Below are 21,095 nucleotides of genomic sequence, written 5' to 3'. Positions count from 1 at the left end.
TGGACTGGTGTTATCTGGAATAGCTGAAGTAATAAAACCACTGGTGGAGGTATCAGAAAGCAGGTACAAAGGCTTTTTGCCCCAGATTTTCTTTAGGTGGGGTGAAATCATGTTTCCTTCCTATGCTACTATAGCTGCAGCTTATTTGTTGCATTTAAAGAGGAAATACCTAGACTCTTCCCCAAATATCCATATGTCTGAAACCTAGGTTCAAAAATGTTTTATTTATTATTGTAGTTGTCTTAAGAAGCAATTCTCAGTTATCTAGCCATTATCTGCTAAGGCCTATACATAAATGCTTTTAACTAATTTGGTTTCCCCCAGAGTGGATCTTTAGTAGCTTAAAATCACTTTGCTGTGGACTAATTTGTATTATTAATTTATACCTGTATATCTGGGTATTAAAAATATTTTTTGGAATAATTCTGAAGAAAGGGTCAATGAGGCTTAGTTTAAGATAGAGCATAGAGCTAGAGCAGTTAGTTTTGTTCATTTTGTAGGGAGCTGGGGGCTCCGTGAGATCCAGATGTGTCAGCAGCCCCTGCACAGCTCACCAGCACGGGAACGTGAGGCCATCAGGGTCCACATGAGAGAAGAGCCTCACATCCAGCAATCAGAGATGCACAGGCCCCAAATTCCCCTCAGAACCAAATGAAACAAAACAACAAACAACAAAAAGACACTGGATAGTTCAGTGTAAATCCTTCCTCTGGAAATCACTTTGGCAGGGTGATTTTTTTCTTCCTTTCTAAGGGCAGGTGATTGTGAGTTTGCTGCCCATTTTCATCTCTTTTCCATCTGATGTTTGTCTTGTTGAAGTGTGATCATTATCTGTGGTTTACTCTATTATCTTGCACAAAAAAGGCTACACTTTAAAATGAATGTTTTCATCTATTTATTTGGTATTTATTTTATTTGAAGCAGTGGTCTACCAATACTTTGTCTTGTGAAAAGGATCGTAAACTGCATGTAGTGTCAGATTAACTTACTTTAATGGTTAGTGATTTTTTTTTAGAAGAAGGAATTAAAGAATTAGATTCAGTATCTTTTTGTTCCTGGTCAAAATTTGCATTTATTTTTCCTGGCTTTGTGTGTATTGACATAAATCTCACCCCAAATCTCCTCTAAGTCCCAAGAAGTGTCACTGTGGCCCTTGCAAATATCTGGCTATAGATTAGAAAGTTAGCTCGTGTAATTGTGTTATTTCTGTCCAGTCTCTCTCCAGTTTGGGCTTTGTTAGGATTATGGGTAAAAGCCAAAATCTGGGTGTGAAAATAGTGAGAAAAGCAAGTCAGGAGGCTTGATTAATACACCTGTTTAAAAACCAAGAGAGCAAGTCTGTCTGTAGTACTGGCTCTTTACTTTCCTAAGCCCACAATCAGTCTGAGTCCTTTAGATCCTGTTTCTGTAGTGGCTCCTCTTACTTCTTTTTGCCATGCCTTAGTTTGCACTCTCTTTACTCCAGATTGCTCTCCCTGCTTCCAGGTTCCATCTCCTGCCAGCCTGTTCTCTCAATTACCAATGGGGCATCTTTCTAATATATAAATGAGATCAGTCTTCTCAAATTCTTCAGTGACTTGAGTCTCTAGTCTCATAGCGCTAAGGTTAATTAACATGTGAACATTTAACTCACCTTTCCTTCATGATGGAGCTGCTTCTCCAGCCTCCTCTCTGTTCCCGCCTCCTTTTCTTTGAAACCATTGAAACCAGCACTTCTCATTTGAAGAGCATAGAACTTGCAGTTCCTGGAAAGCATCGTGATATGTATGCATCTGTGCCTTTACATATATTTCCTCTGTTTGAAGAATCATTTTCTGTTTGTCCTTGGTGCTACCCATCCTTTGAAAGTGAACCCAGTCTGCTCGTCTTCAGGTACAGTTGCTCTGCTCTGCCCCATCTGATTTAAATGTCCGTGGTCTGTGGATTCCTTCATCTGAGCACTTAGCCTGCCCTCTGCAGTCGCTGATTTACACATCCATGTCTCCTGGTGCTGGCCAGCCTGTCTCAGAGCCTGGCATACGCAGAGAGATGGTAAGGTTTGAATGGCAGAGTTAGGCAACTGGAGAGGCAATGGGCCTGCAGTTCCCAGTTAACCCAAGCTATACCTGGCCACTTTGGGGGCTGAAAGGATTCTCAAATACCGGACGCACTTTTGACCCGCTGGTTGGGAAGCTTTGTGGCAGGGACAGATCTTAAATCTTGCATCTCCAAGCCTTAGCTAAATGCCTGTTACTCATAGATGCTCAGTAAGTGTTGGTTTACTGAAGGTGTGACAAGGTGGCCGTAGGAATTAAGTTTGAAGGTTAAATGACTTTAAGGCAGGCGGACGTTTATAAATACTCTGCAGGTGAAAGGTCAAGTGCTGACATTGCTTTTTTCTCAATTTCATGTTCAAGATGGATTAAATAGGATATTTGGATAGGATGACGATTGGAAGAGGAGAAACTTTGTACTTGGTTACAAAGTGTGCATGTGTGGCTTTTTTTTTAACCCTCTCCCGAGGCTAATTTCCTTGCACTTAGCCTCCCCATACAAGAAATTTCACTGTACGTAGAAGAGTGGTAATAAATTCACATTTGGCATGTTCTCCTTGATAGTAGAGCATCTGTGCTACTTCTCTTTGGTCTTAGGGACCATGACAGACATGTAAACAGTCAAGCAAAACCACAGAAATTCTAAGCTGCAGCAGCGTGATTTTGTTTAACATGAAGACAGTTCTTTTTGTCTGAGAAGACTTTATAGACAAAGGCACGAACAAGTACATGAGGAGGCTTTTTGTTTCTTTTTCCTGCAAATCAGACAGTAACTTTCAGAGAATAGAGTGGTTAGAAAATAAACATTGCAGAGAAAACAAAACAGCCCATTTTCATCCTTGCCCATGTGAGCTCTTTGGCCCCGTCCAGTGATGGGAATGGCTGTCGCTGCCCTGCAGGCTGGGGCCAGTTCCAGGCCACCCATCTTCAGCCACCTCCCTGATAGTGTTTGTTTTTGTTTTGTTTTGTTTGTTTGTTTGCCTTTTCTTGACAGTAGGAAAAAATGAGGCCCCGGACTAGCAGGTGGGTGTGGGCCAGAGGGCTGCGGTGTGGCAATGCCACAGGCCTTCATGAGAGCCTGCTTGCCGTTTCATAACAGTGCGATTTATTTTCCCTAAATCTGTTTCCATCTTCCGGGACTTCAAGTCAGAATGCCTGTCCAGAGCCCAGAGAGCATGAAATGATGATGCCGCCCCCTGGTTGGCTAGAACTAGGAAGGGTTTCTGTTCTTTGTTCACTCTTTGTAGCCTGATGGTAACTTTTCCTCTGTTCTCAAAAAAGTGCCGAGATACATTAGTGAACGTGACTTGAACTCACTTGTAGGGTAGGAGTGCCTTTAGACACAGATGCTTTAAACAGATTATATCCGGTTTTCCTTTTAGACACAGGATTTCTTAATGTGCTGGGAAACCCTAGAAGGCTGATGATGTGTACACATGTGAGCGACATTAGGGACTAAATTACTATTTGGCGCAAGATGGCTGTTGACCTGAGGGTCATCATTTGTGATGATCTGGGACGACTTGAGGGTGGGATGCCTTTGTATAAATGATTTATTTACTTATTCATCATAGAGTTCCTGAAAATAAGGTGACTGGGTTACTGCTCTTTTTATTTTCAGAAGATATCCTTGGAAGAACGAACTTAAGTGACTTTGTAAAGTAACAGAAACATTGTATGTTTACTGGTCTCCACTAATACAGGGTTGGGCCCACTCTTTCTTGAATATTTGTTTTTTTACAGTTTTAGGTAATTAAGACCCAGGAGGTCACGGTCATCACCATGAAGCCAATAGTTGTTTTTTTGTGGTTTTTTTGTTGTTTTAGGTAGTGTGCATTCTTCAGCTGGTAGTTTCTTTCACTTCCCTGTGCTGTGTGGGGTGACTTAAGATTGAATAGTTCATGGCAAGGTTGTCTGATCTGGTGAAAAGCTGGCTCTGACTGGAGAATGAACCATTAGGAAATTGTCCCGTTTTAAGTTCGCATTTGTGTATGAGCAGAGTATTTTGGGTTCATTCATCTCTTGCCAGTCTTAGTTGTTCAGTAATCATCTTGCATTCATGTTTACATCATCCTCTGAATCTTGTGTCTCTGTGACTCGTAAAAACTGACTCAGGTCTGTAAGGTAGGGCTTCATGCTTGGAATTAACCAGGAAAAGTCTTATTTCTGTCTCCAACAAGAAGGACAGAGGGCCTGCACTGTGTACTTGCTGCCAGAAGTTTTTATAGTAATACTTTGTATCTAGGCTCTGGCTCTTACCAGTAAATGTGCTTTTTATAGAGTACCAAGTTATGAATGTAGTGCAGCTACGGCATATTAATCTTACTGCAGAGACTTAATGAGGCAGTTGTTTTGTGATGGACACCATTGGGAGCAGAGAGCAATAGAGTTTTACTTTACCACTGAGCTTCAGAAATATTCCTTGCCTGGTAATAGTTATAACCACATGATTTGGCCAGTGCTTTTCCATGCAAAAAGTGGCTTGGAAGGAGGTCCACTTCTAGGCAGTGAAATGGATTGAAAGTTGGGCTGTTTTCTCAGTGGTTTGACATTTTAGCTTTGATCAGACATGGGATCCTTGTTGCAGAGAGAGAAATATGTAAGATGAGTTTCAAGAATACAGATAGTCTTTGCCAGTCCACTGAGATGGCTTTTAGATATTCATTACTTTTACTTGACTTTTATATAGGTTATAAAAAGTAAATGTGGTGAAACCTCATTTTTACATGGACAGAATAGAATTTCTGCTGGTTGGCCTTAAACTGATCCCACACTTGAAATTAATTGAAGTCCATGGGTTTATTGCCTCCAACACTTTTAAGCCAGTGCAATTTTTCATTTTACCCAAAGTTGAAATTTTATTAAACCAAGTTATAGCAATAACAACCCTTAGGAAGAGGAGGATGAGAAGGGAAGAACCACCTGCAGAGAACCTAATAAGGGGAAAAGAATACTTCTTTTACATTTCCACTTAAAAGTAATGCGAACAAAATTGGAAACAGAAAGCTGCCATTTATCTTTGTAATAATCATTGTGTCTTTGTTCCAAAATTAAGCCTTTTATCCTGGTCAGAACCCTATACATCCTGTGCCTTACAGCAGAAAGGGTGAGCCAGGAAGTTGGCTGTGCAGGTGAGATGGTGTGTGACGGCTGCGGTGTAGCTGTTCTGGTAGCTGTGAACTGGGTTTGTAGTTGCAGTGCAGGGGGCATGTGGATATTTAAAATATTGCCCCTTGGGTGACTTTAGAGCACAAGAAGAGAGCTGGAAGAACAATTGTCCTTCTTGAAGTGGTGTTGGGAGCAGGGCAGTACCTACAGGCATGGACCTTACATTTATAATCCCTTAGGTTGAAGTCAGATTTGAGTGGCTAGCAGAGTAATACAATTATTTTTTATGATTGGATCTCCAAGGACTGCATAAAAACTACATAACTAAGGCTATGTGCAATTACTGAAGTGTAGCCACCTGTGGGAAAGAAGTGGTTGACAATGTAAGCTTTCTAGAATCTTCCTCCATCACCTGACAATCAGGAATGGGAAGCTCTACACACACACACACACACACACACACACACACACACACGCGTCTTTTGAATGGGTGAGAAATAATTCCTCATGAAAGTGGAGGCTGGAAAAAAAATCTACTTACAAGGAGAGAGACTGAGAGTTCAACCCTCATTACTCCAAGACATCATAGCTATAATGGCGCCCACCTCCCAGAGGGCCCCCCTTAAGTGGTGACCTAAAAACAAATTCGCCAGTTGGCTGGAGATCGCAGTCTAAAGTTGCAGCAGAAGTGAGTAAGCCTGACTGACTGCAGTCCCTGAAGGATTCTCTCTGTAAATGCAGAAGTGGAAGCAAAAACACTTTTTATTAGTCTTAAAATGACCCTCATTTTAATAACTAGCCACAGGGTCAGAAGCATGGACTGGAGTCATTCTTTAGCTTTTAAGAGCTTAAGCATCAGGCATGCACTCCTGTTTGATATTTTTGACACTGGACTTGTGTAAAGTGTCTATATTCTTAAATAATAAGGAAAGCAAGTTTTTGTCATTTTTCTCTGCATATCTGTCTTCTTATTTAAAAACAAACAGTTCTGCAGACTTGATGCATATAAATAATCGTATTAAAATTCAGACTTTGCACCACATTTCCCTGAGTGCTATCAGTTTTATGAGCAGCTGGAAACTCGTGCTAAACAACTAAGAGTATTCCGTGTGTGCATGCTGCCTTCCAACAAGTGTGAGGGCCAGTTTGCCATAATTGGGACAGTGATTTATTTTCCTGAATTGCTCTCTAATTTGGCAGTATTTTACCACTTGGTTTCAGTTTGTTGAAGGTCTTTGAACTACTACTCATTTGTTGCATGTGTGGCTCTAGATGAAACATTTGGAACCAGCGAAGTCCAATGTGGTGGATCACTACTACACTGTCAGCTTTGGGAAATGCAGGCATGTGGGTGCTTTTCAATTTGAAGGTACCTGCTCTGTTCCCATTTACAGAAAAATCCCGGTAAAGGGCTTTTTTACATACGCTGTTTTTCTCTTTCCTCTCCCTCTTATTGTCACTAAATAATATGTACTAAACGCTTACCTGGACACAGTGCTGTGCTGGGCAAAGTACAGGACAAACGAGAGAGATCTTGTGATGACTCCCCTAGGAGTGAGCAATCTAAACTCCAGTATATTGAAATGGGCACTGGGTAGAGTGTTGAGATAAAAATTTTCCAGATGGCAAATCAACCCAAATTACCAGTTGACTTAAAAACTACCTTCTTTTTTTAAAAAAACACGAACAAAATGACTCACACTTTGAGATGGGAATTCTGCTTTTTTCATGAACCCAAGAGATTATTGTATACGTTGAAATGTAAGTTGATTTTGGCATATGCGAATCATTTGAAGGGTGGTGTGCAGTTAAGTTTATTGCAGACACGAAGAAAGGCTTTGGAACAATTGCCAGCCAAAAGGGAGGAGAGTTACTTGTGGAAGCAGGGCTTGGAGCAGCTTGGAACATGCGAAGTGCCAGAAGGCTTTTGGACAGCAGGATGGTGGTGCGGTGACACTCAATGACATTTCTAAGAAATCTGGGCTAATTTTGATTCTGTTGGATTCTTGATCGTAACATTTCAAATATTTCCCCCCCACCATGTTAAAAAAATTGCAGATAAAGCATTGCATATTGCTTAGGTATCTTGATTCAATTCTTCTGTAATTATTTTATTGACTAATCTATTTTGACAGGATCGTTTTCTGACTTTGGAGAACTTTTTGCTATTAGAAATGAATGTCCCCTAAATTCAGTCACAAGGTTATATTATCTTAATTTCCCCAAAAGAGGCATATTTTTCTGTCTCCTCCTAACCTTTGCTTTCCTGCAAAGAAAGCAGTGGCACAATGATGCTTAGGGGTACTTTTCTAAAATGAGTCACAGGACAGCATAAAAAAGCCAAAAAGTATTTTTATTGAGCTCTGAGTAAAGATACTGCCATGTGTCTTTTGCTCTTATCTCCCCTTGCTGTGTAAATATCATTCTTAGGATTAGAATGGAACTACTTTTAGTTTTCCCACTTGTTGATATTGATAATGCCAATTCAAGCTGCTTACTATAATTGCTCTTTGTATATTTTGTTTTAATTTTTGATGAATTTTTAAAACAAGGCACATAACAATGTATTTACCCTTGAGTTTGTGTTTGTATGAATGTTTTACTGTGTGGTAGAGCTTATTTTGCTATCGCTGTCTGACAAATAATGGGGTAACTGCGTGTTTTGACCAGTTTATAAGTAAAGGTCAATTTCGTGCCTATGTTAGTAATTAGCGTAGCTTACTATAGGCTTTTGGCTAATTCTGGTAATTTCCTGTAAAGGAGTATATTGAGCAGAAAGGCAAATCATTCTTAAGCACCATGGTTTTTTCTTCTGCATCAGAGACTGTTTAATTTTAAAAATGATTTATCTCTCTCTTTTAAGCAAAAACCCCTAAAAAGTAATGAAAAAATGACAAGAGTTCACCTTAAAGGTGGATACATGAATCATTTGAAGGAGGAAATGGGCAAACGGCTGCGTGGTGGAGGAGAAAAGGAGTAACTTCAATCCTCATGAACTGAAAAATTTTAGGGAAGACCCACATTTGGCTCTGTAGTAAAAGCTGCAGTGAATCCCTCCTATTGCAGCTTCTAGGAAAATGGTGTTTCTGTTTTTGGGAGCAAGAAGATTAAATGTTCTTTAAAAGAACTTGTCTTTAAACCCCATACTTACAGTCTTGATTATCTTTCAGACCCCAACTGTAAACTTGAAGACAAAACTGAAGATGGAGAGGCAATAGACTGTAAGAAGAGGCTGGAAGATGGAGAGGAGCTGGAAGACGAAGCTGTGCACAGCTGCGAGAGCTGCCTCCAGGTGTTCGAATCACTGAGCGATATCACAGAACACAAGATCAATCAGTGTCAGTTGACAGGTAAACAAATACTGATCACTTGTCTTCTCATACTGTTCTATTTCTGATTTTTTCAGTTTCTTCTTTTTTTTTTCTTTTTTCTTTTTCCTCTTCCAATTGTTTTACTCTTACACTGGAATACCTGAGTAAGTCTAGAGTGCTTTAGAAAATATCCTAAGATGGTGGTTTGCAGCAAACTCAGTGTTGGTCCTTCTTAGATTTTGGATTCTGCCTAGTTTTAAGAGCTATTGGGTGTATTTTCATTTTCTTTTTTCTTCCTTCCTTCCTTTTTTTTAACTTTACAGTGATTCCATGTAGGATAGAACCTAGTGTGATGGCTAGAATAGTTTAAAGAAAAAAAACCTTTTGAAAATATTTTTCAAAAACATTGGCATATATTAACTTATTTTGGTTTAAATATCATTTCCTGAAAGGAACTTTCCTTGATCTCCCTCTGCCTGAGCTTGGTGCTGTTTTGTGTTCCCATAAAGCCCAATGCTTATCCTGGAACGTCACAGTTCACTGCTTCATTTCCCTCATTCGACTGGCTTATGGATGGCAGGAACTGCATCTGCTTCATCTTTGGGTTCTTTTGGGTCTTGCACAGTGCCTGCCCCTCAGCAAGTTCTCCCTGAGGCACTGGAAGCTTTACTGCTATGCAGTTAATGTGAAGAATCTGGTTTAAAGTGAGAGGAAGCATGACATGCTCAATTTAATGGTTAAATAAACTAAAATTAGATTAACAAATATCTAGCCTTTTTAAAAATATATCTTGTAAACAATGGACTAAATGGGTCTGGATGGGACAATTTAGATAGATATTGTTTTTTTAGATTTATGGCTTTTTTCTCTATTTGAAGTTCACCCTACTCCTATGTGTGTGTGTTTGTAGTTGTCTTTCTCTGTCTTATTTTTCTACTACAAATCTTTCCTCAATTAATCATGGGTAGGACCTGGATTTACTAGACAAAGTGTTTTTCCAACTGTTTTCAACACAATACTGATATTTTTGTAAAATTTTAAGACATTTCCCACTTAAACCAGGTTGTCTGAACAGATTAATGTTGAAATGTTGGATTAACTTCAATAGGCTTCTTTATAAAAGTGACTGTGGCACTTGAGGAAGGGACTTTAGTAAGTTTATTAGGCAATAGAATCTTCTTTCAGAAAATCCATTATCATAAGTTTGGGAATTGATGTAGCATATATAAACATTGGCCATGTGCATACTTTTTGGTGGTTTTTAGGATTTTTGGTAAAATTTTCATATAATTCCAATCTTAAAGAAAAATTGAAAAAATAATACATGGAAGACCCATAGACTGTTTACCTGATTCATTAATTGATTGTTTATATTTTATCCTATTTGCTTTATTACTATCCCTCTGTTTCACCAACTTTTTTCTTAATCATTTCAGAGAAGGAGACATCACACCCTTCTAAATATATCCTGTGTATTTTCTGAGAACAGTATATTCTCTTACATGGCCATAGGAAAAAAAGTTAACATTTAACACCATAAAATACTATTATCTCATTTACAATTCATGTTTAAATTCCAGCAGTTGTGCCAGTGTCCTTTATATCTTTTTTTTTCCTTGTCCAGGATTCAGGATCATGTATAACATTTCCTTATCATGTCTTGTCTTTTCTTTCATCTGTAATGATCTCTTGGATCTCTTTTTCTCCTTTCTTGACCATGGCATTTTTGAAGTGTACCTGTCAGCTACTTCATAGAATACCTGTCTGTAATTAGGAGTGTCTGACGTTCGGTCATGATTAAATTCTGGCAGGAATCACCCAAGTGATGCTGTGCATCTCAGCACATCAGCTCAGGAAGAACATGATGTTGATTTGTCTCCCTGTTGATGTTAACGCTGAATATTTGTTTGAGCTGATACCCACCAACTTTCTCTAGTGCAAAGTTACCGTTTTCTCTTTGTAAAGGTAATTTGTGGGAAGATAACTTTAACACTATGTAAATATCCTCCTCACAAAATAATCCATTTTAACTCCATAATTTTTGTGTTTATTAGTTGGCCTTCTACTAAAATTTCCTTTTCTACTCAATCATTCATTTATTCACAATCACCTTGGTTTTGGATTTTTATTTTTATTCAGTGGGTTATAATTCATTACCATCATTATTTTGATGCTCAGATTGCTTGAGGGTTAGCCAATTGAAGTCCCTTCAAACTGGATCCTTTGTTGGTTTAATATATCTTCATCATTATTTGAGGACTTGCTTAGTTTCTTCTGCAAACAGATGCTCCAGGCTCATCATGTTCTTCTCACAGTCCCGCTACCAGCGTTTTTACAAGGAGCTCTCGTTCCTTTAAGAGGACAATGGTATTTAGAAACCCATCTATGGGCACTGTGTGTGCTCATTGCTATAGGTGTATCATTGATTATAGACCCTCCTAGCAGACAGAATTAGGATATGTACGTGTATATTCAATGTAGTATAACTGATGAAATACATATAATATAGTTGATGGAATACACATTGTATAAGTATATACACATACACATATAGATATTTCTCTTTAATAAGGACAATGTATTTGTATTGATATCTCTAACTCAATCCAGCACTCCAGGTATGTCCCAGTCTTTTCCTTTCCATGTTTATCACTATCTTGTTTAGCAGTGAGAAGCTTAGCTTCTATCATTCAAAATATATTTACTCATTCTTTGAGTCTAGAATACACATTAAGTAGTTTCAAAATTGCTTCCATCCTTATAAGCAGACCAACTAATTGGAGTTTAATAGTTGTTTATAATTGTTAATACTGTAATTTTTAGTATAACTTTTACATGCAGTGAAATCTGTATGTTGTAAATGTACAAGTTGATGATTTTGACAAAATCCATAGTCATGTGACCCACATCTCTCTTAAAATAATTTCTTATATCCTAGAAATTTTCCTTGCACCCTTTACTGATCAATAATGCTCCATCAGAAGCTATTAGAACTTAAGTTTTTTTAACTCTACATTAATTTTGCCTGTTCTAGAACGTCTTACGAGTGGAAATCACACAGTATGTACACTTTTTTTGTGTCCAGCTTCTTTTGTTCAGTGTAATGCCTGTGAGATTCATTCATGTTGTGTATATGAAGAATGTGGTTTTTTTATTGCTGAGTAGTCTAGCATATGAATATATCATGATTTGTTTTCTATACTTCTGTTGCTAGACAATTTGGGTAATTTTGGTTTTTGGTTATTATTCATAATAACCAAAGTTGTGAACTTTCCTATATAGATCTTTGTGTAGACATATGTTTGTTTCTCTTGAGTTAATAAGTTGGAGAATTTCGGGGCCATGGGGCAGGGGTAGTGGGCTATGTTGAGCTGTATGAAAAACTTCTGACATCTTTTCCAGAGTGGTTGCACCATTTTACACTCCCATCAGCAATGTCTGAGAGTTCCAGTTGTGCATAATTCCCGACATTTGTCTTGTCAGTCGTTAATTTAGCACTCTTCTGGGTGTGTATTGGTATTATTTGTGGGTTTATTTGCATTTTCTTGATCACATATGTATAACTGGCATCATTTAATGCATTTTTTTCTCAGAATGCGTAATTTTTGGAAAATACTATTACAAGCAGACAATTAGTATGATTCTATTTTCAGTGGAATGGCTGGTGCTTTAAAGGAAGCTTTACTCAAGTAGAATGAACACTGTCATTAGGGTAAAGACATGAGGACTTAACATGGCCAGTATATATATATACTATGCCAGTAAGAAATCTTACCTTAGGTAAAAGTGAGTTGTTAAACAAACCTCAGATTCTATTTAGTGTTTACTTTGTGTGGAGTTTCTACAATATAGTTATCCTTATGTTCAGCTCTAAGAAACAGAAGAGAAGCAAAATATATTATTCCTTTATAGCTTTACATATATATTATATATAATTCCTTTTATTTTACACAACTTTAATATCAGTGCAGAAAATGCTGGATTTTCAACACAGGGTATCGAAAGATAATCTTCACGGGTTAAATACTTTCTTTAAATTAAAAAAGAACCCTAACCCTGATAAGATAGTTGGTTTATTTTGACCTTAAGCTTTTTAAAAGCAGGGAATCTAATTTGTGCTCATATACCCCAGCATTCTAATCAAAGGTAGGAAACAGAGGCTTTTTTGTGATTTAATGGAACACATTTCAGGGAAGGTGAATCTGATAAGCTTCAGTCTTGTTTGTTGCTGTTCAGGATGATTTCTTGGGGAGGGTGGTAGATTGATGAGGAATAGCAGAAGTGGAGGATCAGCGATAGAGAAAAAAAGGGAGAAACAAAATCAGAAATCATTCACATCTGTTGAAGGTGTTAAAATTGAGGCTTGAGTTGGCAAAGGGCACCCTTCCCTCTAATCTGGAAAAGGTTAAAGACACTTGGAAGCATGTTAATTAGAAGAGTAATATGATGCTTTTACCTTCTTCCTTGGGTTTAAAGCCTTTTAATATAAATAGGGGGGTCCAGTTCTTCCAATTTTTGTTTCTTGCTGCTTGAGTTCACTCTTTTCTTGGGACTTCATCTCTACCTTTTTTCTTCCTGATGGACAAAATGCTAGTTTAACAAAGGAGGGTGCTGCTGTTTTTTTTTTTTTCCCTCTCAGTTTTACTCTTTTTTTCTTCTTTTTCATTCTTATTATCTTTTTATTTCATTAGCCCCATTTGCATCTTTGCTAATTTTCCTTGGATTCCTGTCCTGTCCTTTCTTTAAGACTCTTAATTTCATTGTCCATATTTCTCCACTTCGTTTCTCCCTGTTTTACAGTCTTTTGTGGCTCTCTCAATTTTTTTCTTGGCTCCTTGTGGTTTCCCTTCTGTTAATCATGAAGTCTTTACTTAGGTGTTTGGTCTTTACCCAGCTAGACCGTAGCCTGAAGACTTTTTGGTAAACAATTTACATGAAGAAAGAGGGAATTCTGAGTAGTGTACAGAAGGGTTAACTATACAGTAGGGTTAGGAGAGAAAGAGCTCTTAAAACTTGTTGGTTTGCCGAATAACAGAAAATTGAGGTATTCCATGGTCTGATGCTTATGCGAGTTACTCAGGGTAGTTCTGTTGGCAGAGAACTGGTAGAAATCCTGTCTTGAGATGCTTCAGATCCTCTAATGGATGGTTTCTTGGTAACTTGAGATCTGTTCCTTTGTTGACTTGCATCCCCAAGGGTGAGACACACTTCTTGGAGAATACGCCCAGATGAAAACTGATTGAGTCTGTGTAAGAAGTCTGGGAGTCCTGGTAGCATCTTGCCAAGTGAGGCCTTAGGAGGTGGAGCAAGATGATCAATTCTGGACCCAGATTTTAAAGTCATCATGTGGATTGCATATGCCCCAGGTCCATTCATGAGTAGATATCCATAACCTGGACTGGACTCACAGACAGTAGGTCCATCAGGGGACCTAGAAATCTAAGGGTCATACACAATTCATGGAGTCCATCACTGAAGAGTATTCTGGAATGTGGGCAGCATTCCGCACAAGCATCCTGATCTAGAGAAGAACAAAACAGCCCCTAAGGACACTAAAGGACAAGGTGGCACTCACAAAGATGAGTTCTTCCTTCTTTGCCTCCCTGTGCAATTTTCCTCTAATCTACAGTCCAACATGTGTGAGTCACCTATGTACCATTCCTGCTTGAAGGATTAAGGGGAAAAGTGAAAGAAAAAAATTAAATCCCACTTTTCAGTTGTAGCAGTAGATGAAAACCACCTTTCTTGTCCCAGCCTTGCTCTCTTTTCCCTGCAGGCTGGGAAGGAGAGAAGTTAACATTCAAATGCTGTTGGGACTCTCTGGTGCAGAAAACAGATTATCAAAATATATATTTAAAGAAGGAAAAGCACAGAGAACCTCTCATTTTACTAATCCACAAACCCTACCATTTCTTGCCAGCTCCCTCAGGGGGTGGGGAGGGCTGAAAGCCAGAGGGGTCTCATCACACTTCTCAACAAAGATTTAATAGGTGCAATGGGGAAGGCTGAGGTTACCGAGACTTTATTGTGCTTACGAAACTGAGTAAGAGCTTGCATTGTAAATCATCAAAACTAAGTTACACTTATCAGGATAAATGTGTAAAGTGTATTTGGTAATAGTGTATGTTTGTTGTTCTGAGGCATTTTTCTCCTCTCTCCTGTTAATTGGCAAACTCAAGTTGTCTGTTAAGTGTTCTTCCACATCATTAATGTGAATTGCCTGAGTGTAAATGCAGAAAAAAACTAAATAGCATTGTATTAGTTCTTAACCCTCTGGCCCATCACACTGTTGGTGAGATGAGTAGGTGGAGATATATATGTGTGACAGCAAGGCTGTGGTACTTTGGGGGAAGATGTTTATAGGCCAGATTTACAAAGCCCTGCTTTATTGGTGGTTCCTTTACAAGTATTATAACTTCAGGTCCACATTTTTGAGGAAGTAAACTGAATTGATGAGAGGATGCTGTAGTACATCAGTATAAAATTGTATGTTTATTTAATTTGATTTTAAAAGTTATGAGACTTCTGGAAGCTTCACATAGTTTTTTTTAAACTGAAGACTTCTTGACATCTAGAACTTTCTTTTTTTTGGCCAAATAATTCTTTTTTTTGAAAAGTGAACATGGTTGTAGCAAATTAAAGACTGGTTGGTTCCACTGACAATCAAATATCCTAACAGCTCATTGTGTTGACAGTGGGAATAAGGGAAATGTGTGTTTTATAGAATGAAGCATTATTTTCATAGAAGCTTATTGAAGCCATTTTTAGAACCTTTTTCTTGCTGTTTTCCCTTTCAAATCATTAGTTGAAATAAATGATATGAAATGTGATATTTTAACTTTCTAGCTTATATCAATTAGGATACAGCATTATAACTTATTTGCATATTGCTGTTAACTTGTTATTCATACTTTGTTATTAATCACTTAAATATTATTTCTCTCTTATTAGGCTTGAGGCACTGTATGCTTTATTTTCCTATTTCCTTCCATTTTGATCAATTCCCTGTTTTCTACCTAAAGCATTTTCTTAGATTTTAGCCTGTTCATTCTCCAAATGCCCCTAAGCTCTCCCAGTGCAGTTCCATGGCCTCCTTGGATGCCCTTTCCGGTGCTTTCTCCACATGCTTCATACTTTGTAGAACAGTGTTTTCAACATTTTGATTAAAAAAAAATTAGTATACATTTTTATCATATGTATTTATCGATATATAGATACATGTATATATCATTCACAAAAATGGAAATTGAAAAATGAGGCAAAGATAAAATAAGCAGGTTTCTAAAATAAATTCATGTTGTTTTGAAGTCCTGGTTTGGATTCCATTATTTTGACAATTCATTTTAATAGCTGTGAGCAGAAAAAGCTGTGTCAGGGAGCCACCAAAGAGAGCATACGTTATGGCACTTTGCAATACGGTTCATCATTGCCAGTGGTGGATGTAAGCCCGTATTTCAAATAACTTTCCTGATAATGTCAGTTTTGTTATGCCAGCTTTTGGCAGATCTGATTAAATTTTTCCTTCCCTGTCCTTTGTACAGTGGCTGAAAAGGAGCTTTTACTAGGAGTGGAAGGGCCAGATTTGCCATTTTCTGGTTGATGACTTGTGCTGGACCACCAATATCCTGCAGTTTTCCTTGCATGTGCCTTTTACCATCACTTGTCAAAATCTGAGGATTTTGTGTGAATTACATTAGTTAACCTGAAATAATATGATCCATTAGTCTATTTCCTGGGCATGGTAGACTCTAGTATTCTGAGATATGGGAAGGGGCTGGAAATGTCATGGCACCCAAGCTGATGGGAGTACTGTTTATCTTTTCCCTCTCAGGAAGGTCTGATTTGTTTCTGGATGGCTGTTTATGGCTCGTGTCTGTTCTAATTGGTTGCTAAATATTCAGAATATCTAATCTATGCCAGGATGTGTACCCCATATTTCAGACATCACTGGTCCTGACTACCATTTACTAGTCATGTGAAAAACAAGTCACCAAGTCTCTCTGCTCCTCTCAGTTTTAGGGGAAGTGGTGGGACTGAGTGTGTTATTTTCTTCCTCTGGCAGGGCTGTGACTAAGTTCTTCTATACATTTTCCAGAGAAAAAGCAATCCTCCATAATGGGTTCCAACCTCTAAGCTGTTGGCTGTGTGACTCCTGTTTCTGGTTTTGGAGGAAGGGTCAGTTTAACTATTCCCTGCCATGAAAGCTTTGTTATTTCCACATTGATTTTACAATGGCAGAACTTCTGATAGTAGTATCTAGTCTACCATTCTTTTCTTGATATATTTGCTTGTGAAATTCCTTACCAAACTGGATGTAATACTCTTTAGGTCCATATTTCCTTGATGTCCGTTGAATGCTTCTAGGCATTGGAATTTATAAAAGGACTGTACTGATGAGTTATGCTTTCTCCCTATGAATGATGAATTATTACATGTATTAATTTATTAAGATTAAGTAGTAATGTTGAAGGGGTAACTTAAGAAATATTTCTCTGTTGTTGATGTGCATTTTAAAACAAGTGTTTTTAAATGCTTTAATTTCTTGCATGTGAATTGCAAGAAAGCTGCTGAGTATGAATGGAAAATTCCTGAAGGATGAAGGTGAAATCTAGAAAGAGGAAATAAATGGGTGCATTCACTATTTTTTACAAGTAAAACCTAAATGGAAAATAGCCTGGATTAGCTATAACTATGTTTGCAAATTACCTACTCCTTGAATAATTTGAGGTTTTTGAAATTAGTGTTTTGAAATGAATAAAAGCCAAGAAGATAATTAGCATTATTTCTGTATAAGAGAATGTTACCTTTGGATGTCTTGTGGAACCACAACTATTTTAGATAAATGGTTTTCCCTTAGTTGTATAATTGATAATTAATATGTAATCGTCTAATTCTGTGGTTTCAAGATATATTTGCCAAAAATTGTAAATAAAATGTCAAGAACACAAACCATGGGAGAATTAACTTCAAGAATTTCCACTGCATCCTTGATGGTCATTGATGGTAATTAAAGCTGTCAGTTTGTCCCTGCGGAGAAGTGTAAAAATTATAAATGAAGGGCTGTATTTGGGATGTGGAAACAGTAGGGCCTCTTTTTTGGGGAAGATGAATTAAAAGAGGCCAACTACTTCCTATCCCCTATGCGGCCATTCAGTCTGTCTTTTCAAAGCAGGGCAATGTTTAGCTATTTGGATACAGTTGTGCACACACAAGGGCTCTGCCACATGTAGCCTGTTCTCAAATGTGAAATTCAACATGATAAAGCTTCAGATGTTGAGTTTTTACATGTTTGTATGACTGCATTTAATTTTTCTTTTTACTCTACTTCAGATGTTTGCGACGGGTATCTACTTCCTTTATAAGGTAGTAAGCTGGGAAAGAAGTTATGAAAAGTAGACTATTTCCCCATCCTTTCTCTTTGTGCTAAATCTGTGGCTGGGGATCTTGTCTTTGGAGATTGGCAGCAATGTCACAGAGATCTATGACCTCTTAACAGGCCTGGGAGGGGAAGGCCAGGCTGCTGTACGCTGTGCCTCAGGGCTTAGCTCCTGTAAACTTCAAGGAACTGGGCTGGAGCTCTTCCTTCCTCTCCTCCAGCTTCACCTTCAGGGAAAATCCATCGATTAGGGGTGATTATTCCACAAAGTCTGAACCCTTTTCCCCTCTTTGTTCCAACTGGAGCTTCTCAAAGTTTAAAGCGATTGTGTCTCCTGGGTGAATTGTAGAATGAATTTAAGTAGATTATCGGGTAGAACTCTTTGAACACACATTACAAGTGCTAAAAAATATATTTGAAACAGAAGGAAATGTTTGAAGCTAAAGGATAAAGAAACATTTATTTCAATGTAATTTTAATGTAATTATATGGGATATTTTTGAGCTAATGATTAGCTGTTATAATTATCATTATCAAAATAATGATATATATATATTTTAAATAATGATATTTTTGAGCTAATAATTAGATTCTACTAGAATGTGGAATCATAGTAGTGCTTCAAACCAAGAAAATAAGGGTCATTGCAACAAATGGACAAATGTGTCAAATCTGGATGGCCAGTAGGACCTGATGGGACTGAAGACACTCATAAATGGCTCGGTTTATAAATGTCCTGTAAAAAACACCAAGATTCTACTAATTGATGACTTTAAGTTTTTCTCTAACTTCTTTAACAATACCAAAAAATGATATTCATCTAATTCTTTTTTGCATGTGTGCTATATTTGCCTATGGACACTGTGGACCATATCTAAATTATATTTAATACTACATCAATGTAATTTATCCCCATCTAAAAAAATCTAATTCTTGGATTCTACCTACCCAACAGAGCAGTATTAGCTCCCCCTTGTGACCAAATAAAATTGTAGAAAAGGATGATTCGGGTGATGAGCTTCATTAAGTTTAGTATTTACATGCATAATTAATATCAGGATGCATGCAGTAGGCATGTAAACGGAACTATTTTCCAAGTAAAAACTCAAATTAGTCTTGAGAAATGTCCATTTTCATATCAATTTATCTACATAATGAAGGCTGGGTTATTTTACATGGCTTTCTCGGAGTTATGTCCATTTTAATGACCCCAGAGCTCTTGGGTTTCTGATGTGGGAGATACTGGAACAGAGGGTAAATATTCAGATCTTCTGTGAACTAGGAGCTGACTGCAAACGCAGGAAACAAAACACAGTAAGAGCAGCTACCAATTTACCTATTTCTATGATTCTTGTAAAACAGACTTTCTGTAGAAAAGGTTATCATTATTAAAATGATTTAAAAGAAATATTCATTCAGAAAAAGTGTTATACATTCAAACACTAGGACGTATCTTTTTTTGTTGTATCACGAAAACATTTTTCCATTTAATTTATGAATCATTCAAAGTATATATTTATTACTCAGATTGCCTTTCAGTTGAACTTTTATAGTTTAATTTATAAAACTATAAATTTCCTCCATCATAATTAAATTATCAGGTTGATAGTTGAAAATGCTTTTATAACCTTTTTGAAAAGAAATCTGTCAACTATGTCATATACTTACTATTTCTTCTATGTAATTTTATTTTCTATGAAAAGTGTTTGCTTTTCACTAATGTTTCATAACACTTATCAGAAAGTAATGTTCTGTGACTATCTGATCTGGTTAATATTATATATTGAATATTATATATTATATTCAAAATGGGAGATTTGAAATTTCATTTGAGAGCTAATATTTGAGTTCTGTTGCTCCATCTATTCTGCATATTTTCTCCCTGTAATTTAGCAGCCTCCCTCCCACTCCCCATACACCATCCATTTGCTCTTCTTCCATTTCCAGGGCTTCACTTTTAGTGCATAAGCCTTAGCTCACTGGTTTCTGATTTCCTTTTATTTTTTGACCAAGTGCCTCTCTGTATTGGGAGAAAGGATACAGTGTTCTAAATGCAACCAGTTCTTAGTATCATCTTTGGCTCATTGAAATCTAAGGGAAGCTTCTTTTGGAGTTATTGATACTATTTTGCCATTTGGCCTGAAGCGATGGTGTGGTTATCATGCACCACAGCTGAACACAGTTTATTTCTCCCCCACCTCAGTTTATTTCCCTCTCCTTCTATTACTTATGCTACCTCCTTCCTTCCTCAAGCAAACTGCCTGCCTGCCTTTGCAGTTCATTTGTCCCAGTGCCCAGCAAAAGAGCCAAGGACCGTGCTTTGCCTTACCCTTTTGCTAGTGGTTGCTCACAGGTGGAGCTTAAGTTGGTGTCTAATGATTAAATAGCAGCGGCTTTCTTCTTGTGAGCATCAGTTTAAAACCGATAGGTGTTTATTAATATGAATGTTGGAACATTGACTAGATCCTGCAGTGTGGCTTAGTACAATAAAGGTGTATGGCACCATTTCTTGTAACACTGAGAAGACCATGCAGAGGTAGTGAAATGAATAGCCTCTCTCACTAGTTTGTTCTCCCAGATAGTACTGTGCATTTATCATAAATTCAGTTCACTAAGCATTTATGAAGATCCTACTCTTTGTTCAGCAAGTACTGGAAATACAGGGCATAGGATCCTCTCGGATTTTCTAGGAGAAAAATGGTTGAGAGTGGGAACTCTGAGCCAGCTTAGAGCTCCAGAGATGGTTTCCTGGAGCACCTTAAGCCTTTAGTGATGACAAAGTTAGGTAGGGGAAGGAAGGTGGGGAGGGGCATTTCAGAAAGATAAAAGAGAAAGAATAGGGGAAAGATACAGAACAGGGCAGTATTCTCTGGGGCAACTTCACGCTAGAGTAAAAAGCACAAGATAGGGAATTAATGCAAAAATATGAATCTATTAGTTATCTATTGTTATGTAATAAATAACTCCAAAACTTTTCGACCTAAAAATCATGTAGTATCTTAAAGTTTCTGTAGTTCAGGAATTTGGGAACTTCTTCCCTGGGAGATTGTGGTTCAGGGTCTCCTATGAGGTTGCAGTCAAGGGGCTGGCTAGGGCTGCAGTTACCCGAAGGCTGAAATGACCCTGAAGACCCATTTCTAAGCTCAGTCACAGGGCTCCTGACTGTAGGCCCCAGGTCTTCATCACATGGGCCACCCTACAGTGTAGCTCAGCGTGGCAGCTGGCTTTCCCCAGAACAAAGTATGAGAGGAGGAGAGAGAGAGGAGG

At 37.8% G+C, this 21,095-nt stretch overlaps 1 protein-coding gene across 7 annotated transcripts in view; it reads left to right on the top strand.

Moving 5' to 3' along the window:
- Positions 1-21,095, top strand: part of ZNF521 (zinc finger protein 521) — a 263,566-nt gene that overhangs the window by 20,308 nt on the left and 222,163 nt on the right. For all 7 annotated transcript variants that reach the window (XR_012121096.1, XR_012121095.1, XM_017640229.3 and 4 more), the window contains one exon: positions 8,312-8,491. Coding sequence is in view for 4 of the 7 variants with exons in the window: in XM_037025476.2 (XP_036881371.1) it covers positions 8,312-8,491 (180 nt within the window). In the remaining 3 variants the exon portion in view is untranslated. The remainder of the gene's footprint in view (positions 1-8,311; positions 8,492-21,095) is intronic.

This window comes from Manis javanica, chromosome 9 (genome assembly GCF_040802235.1).
Source record: "Manis javanica isolate MJ-LG chromosome 9, MJ_LKY, whole genome shotgun sequence".
NCBI classification, from domain to species: domain Eukaryota; kingdom Metazoa; phylum Chordata; class Mammalia; order Pholidota; family Manidae; genus Manis; species Manis javanica.
The sequence above is the reverse complement of the archived record's forward strand: the minus strand, read 5'-3'. Positions and strand labels throughout refer to the sequence as shown.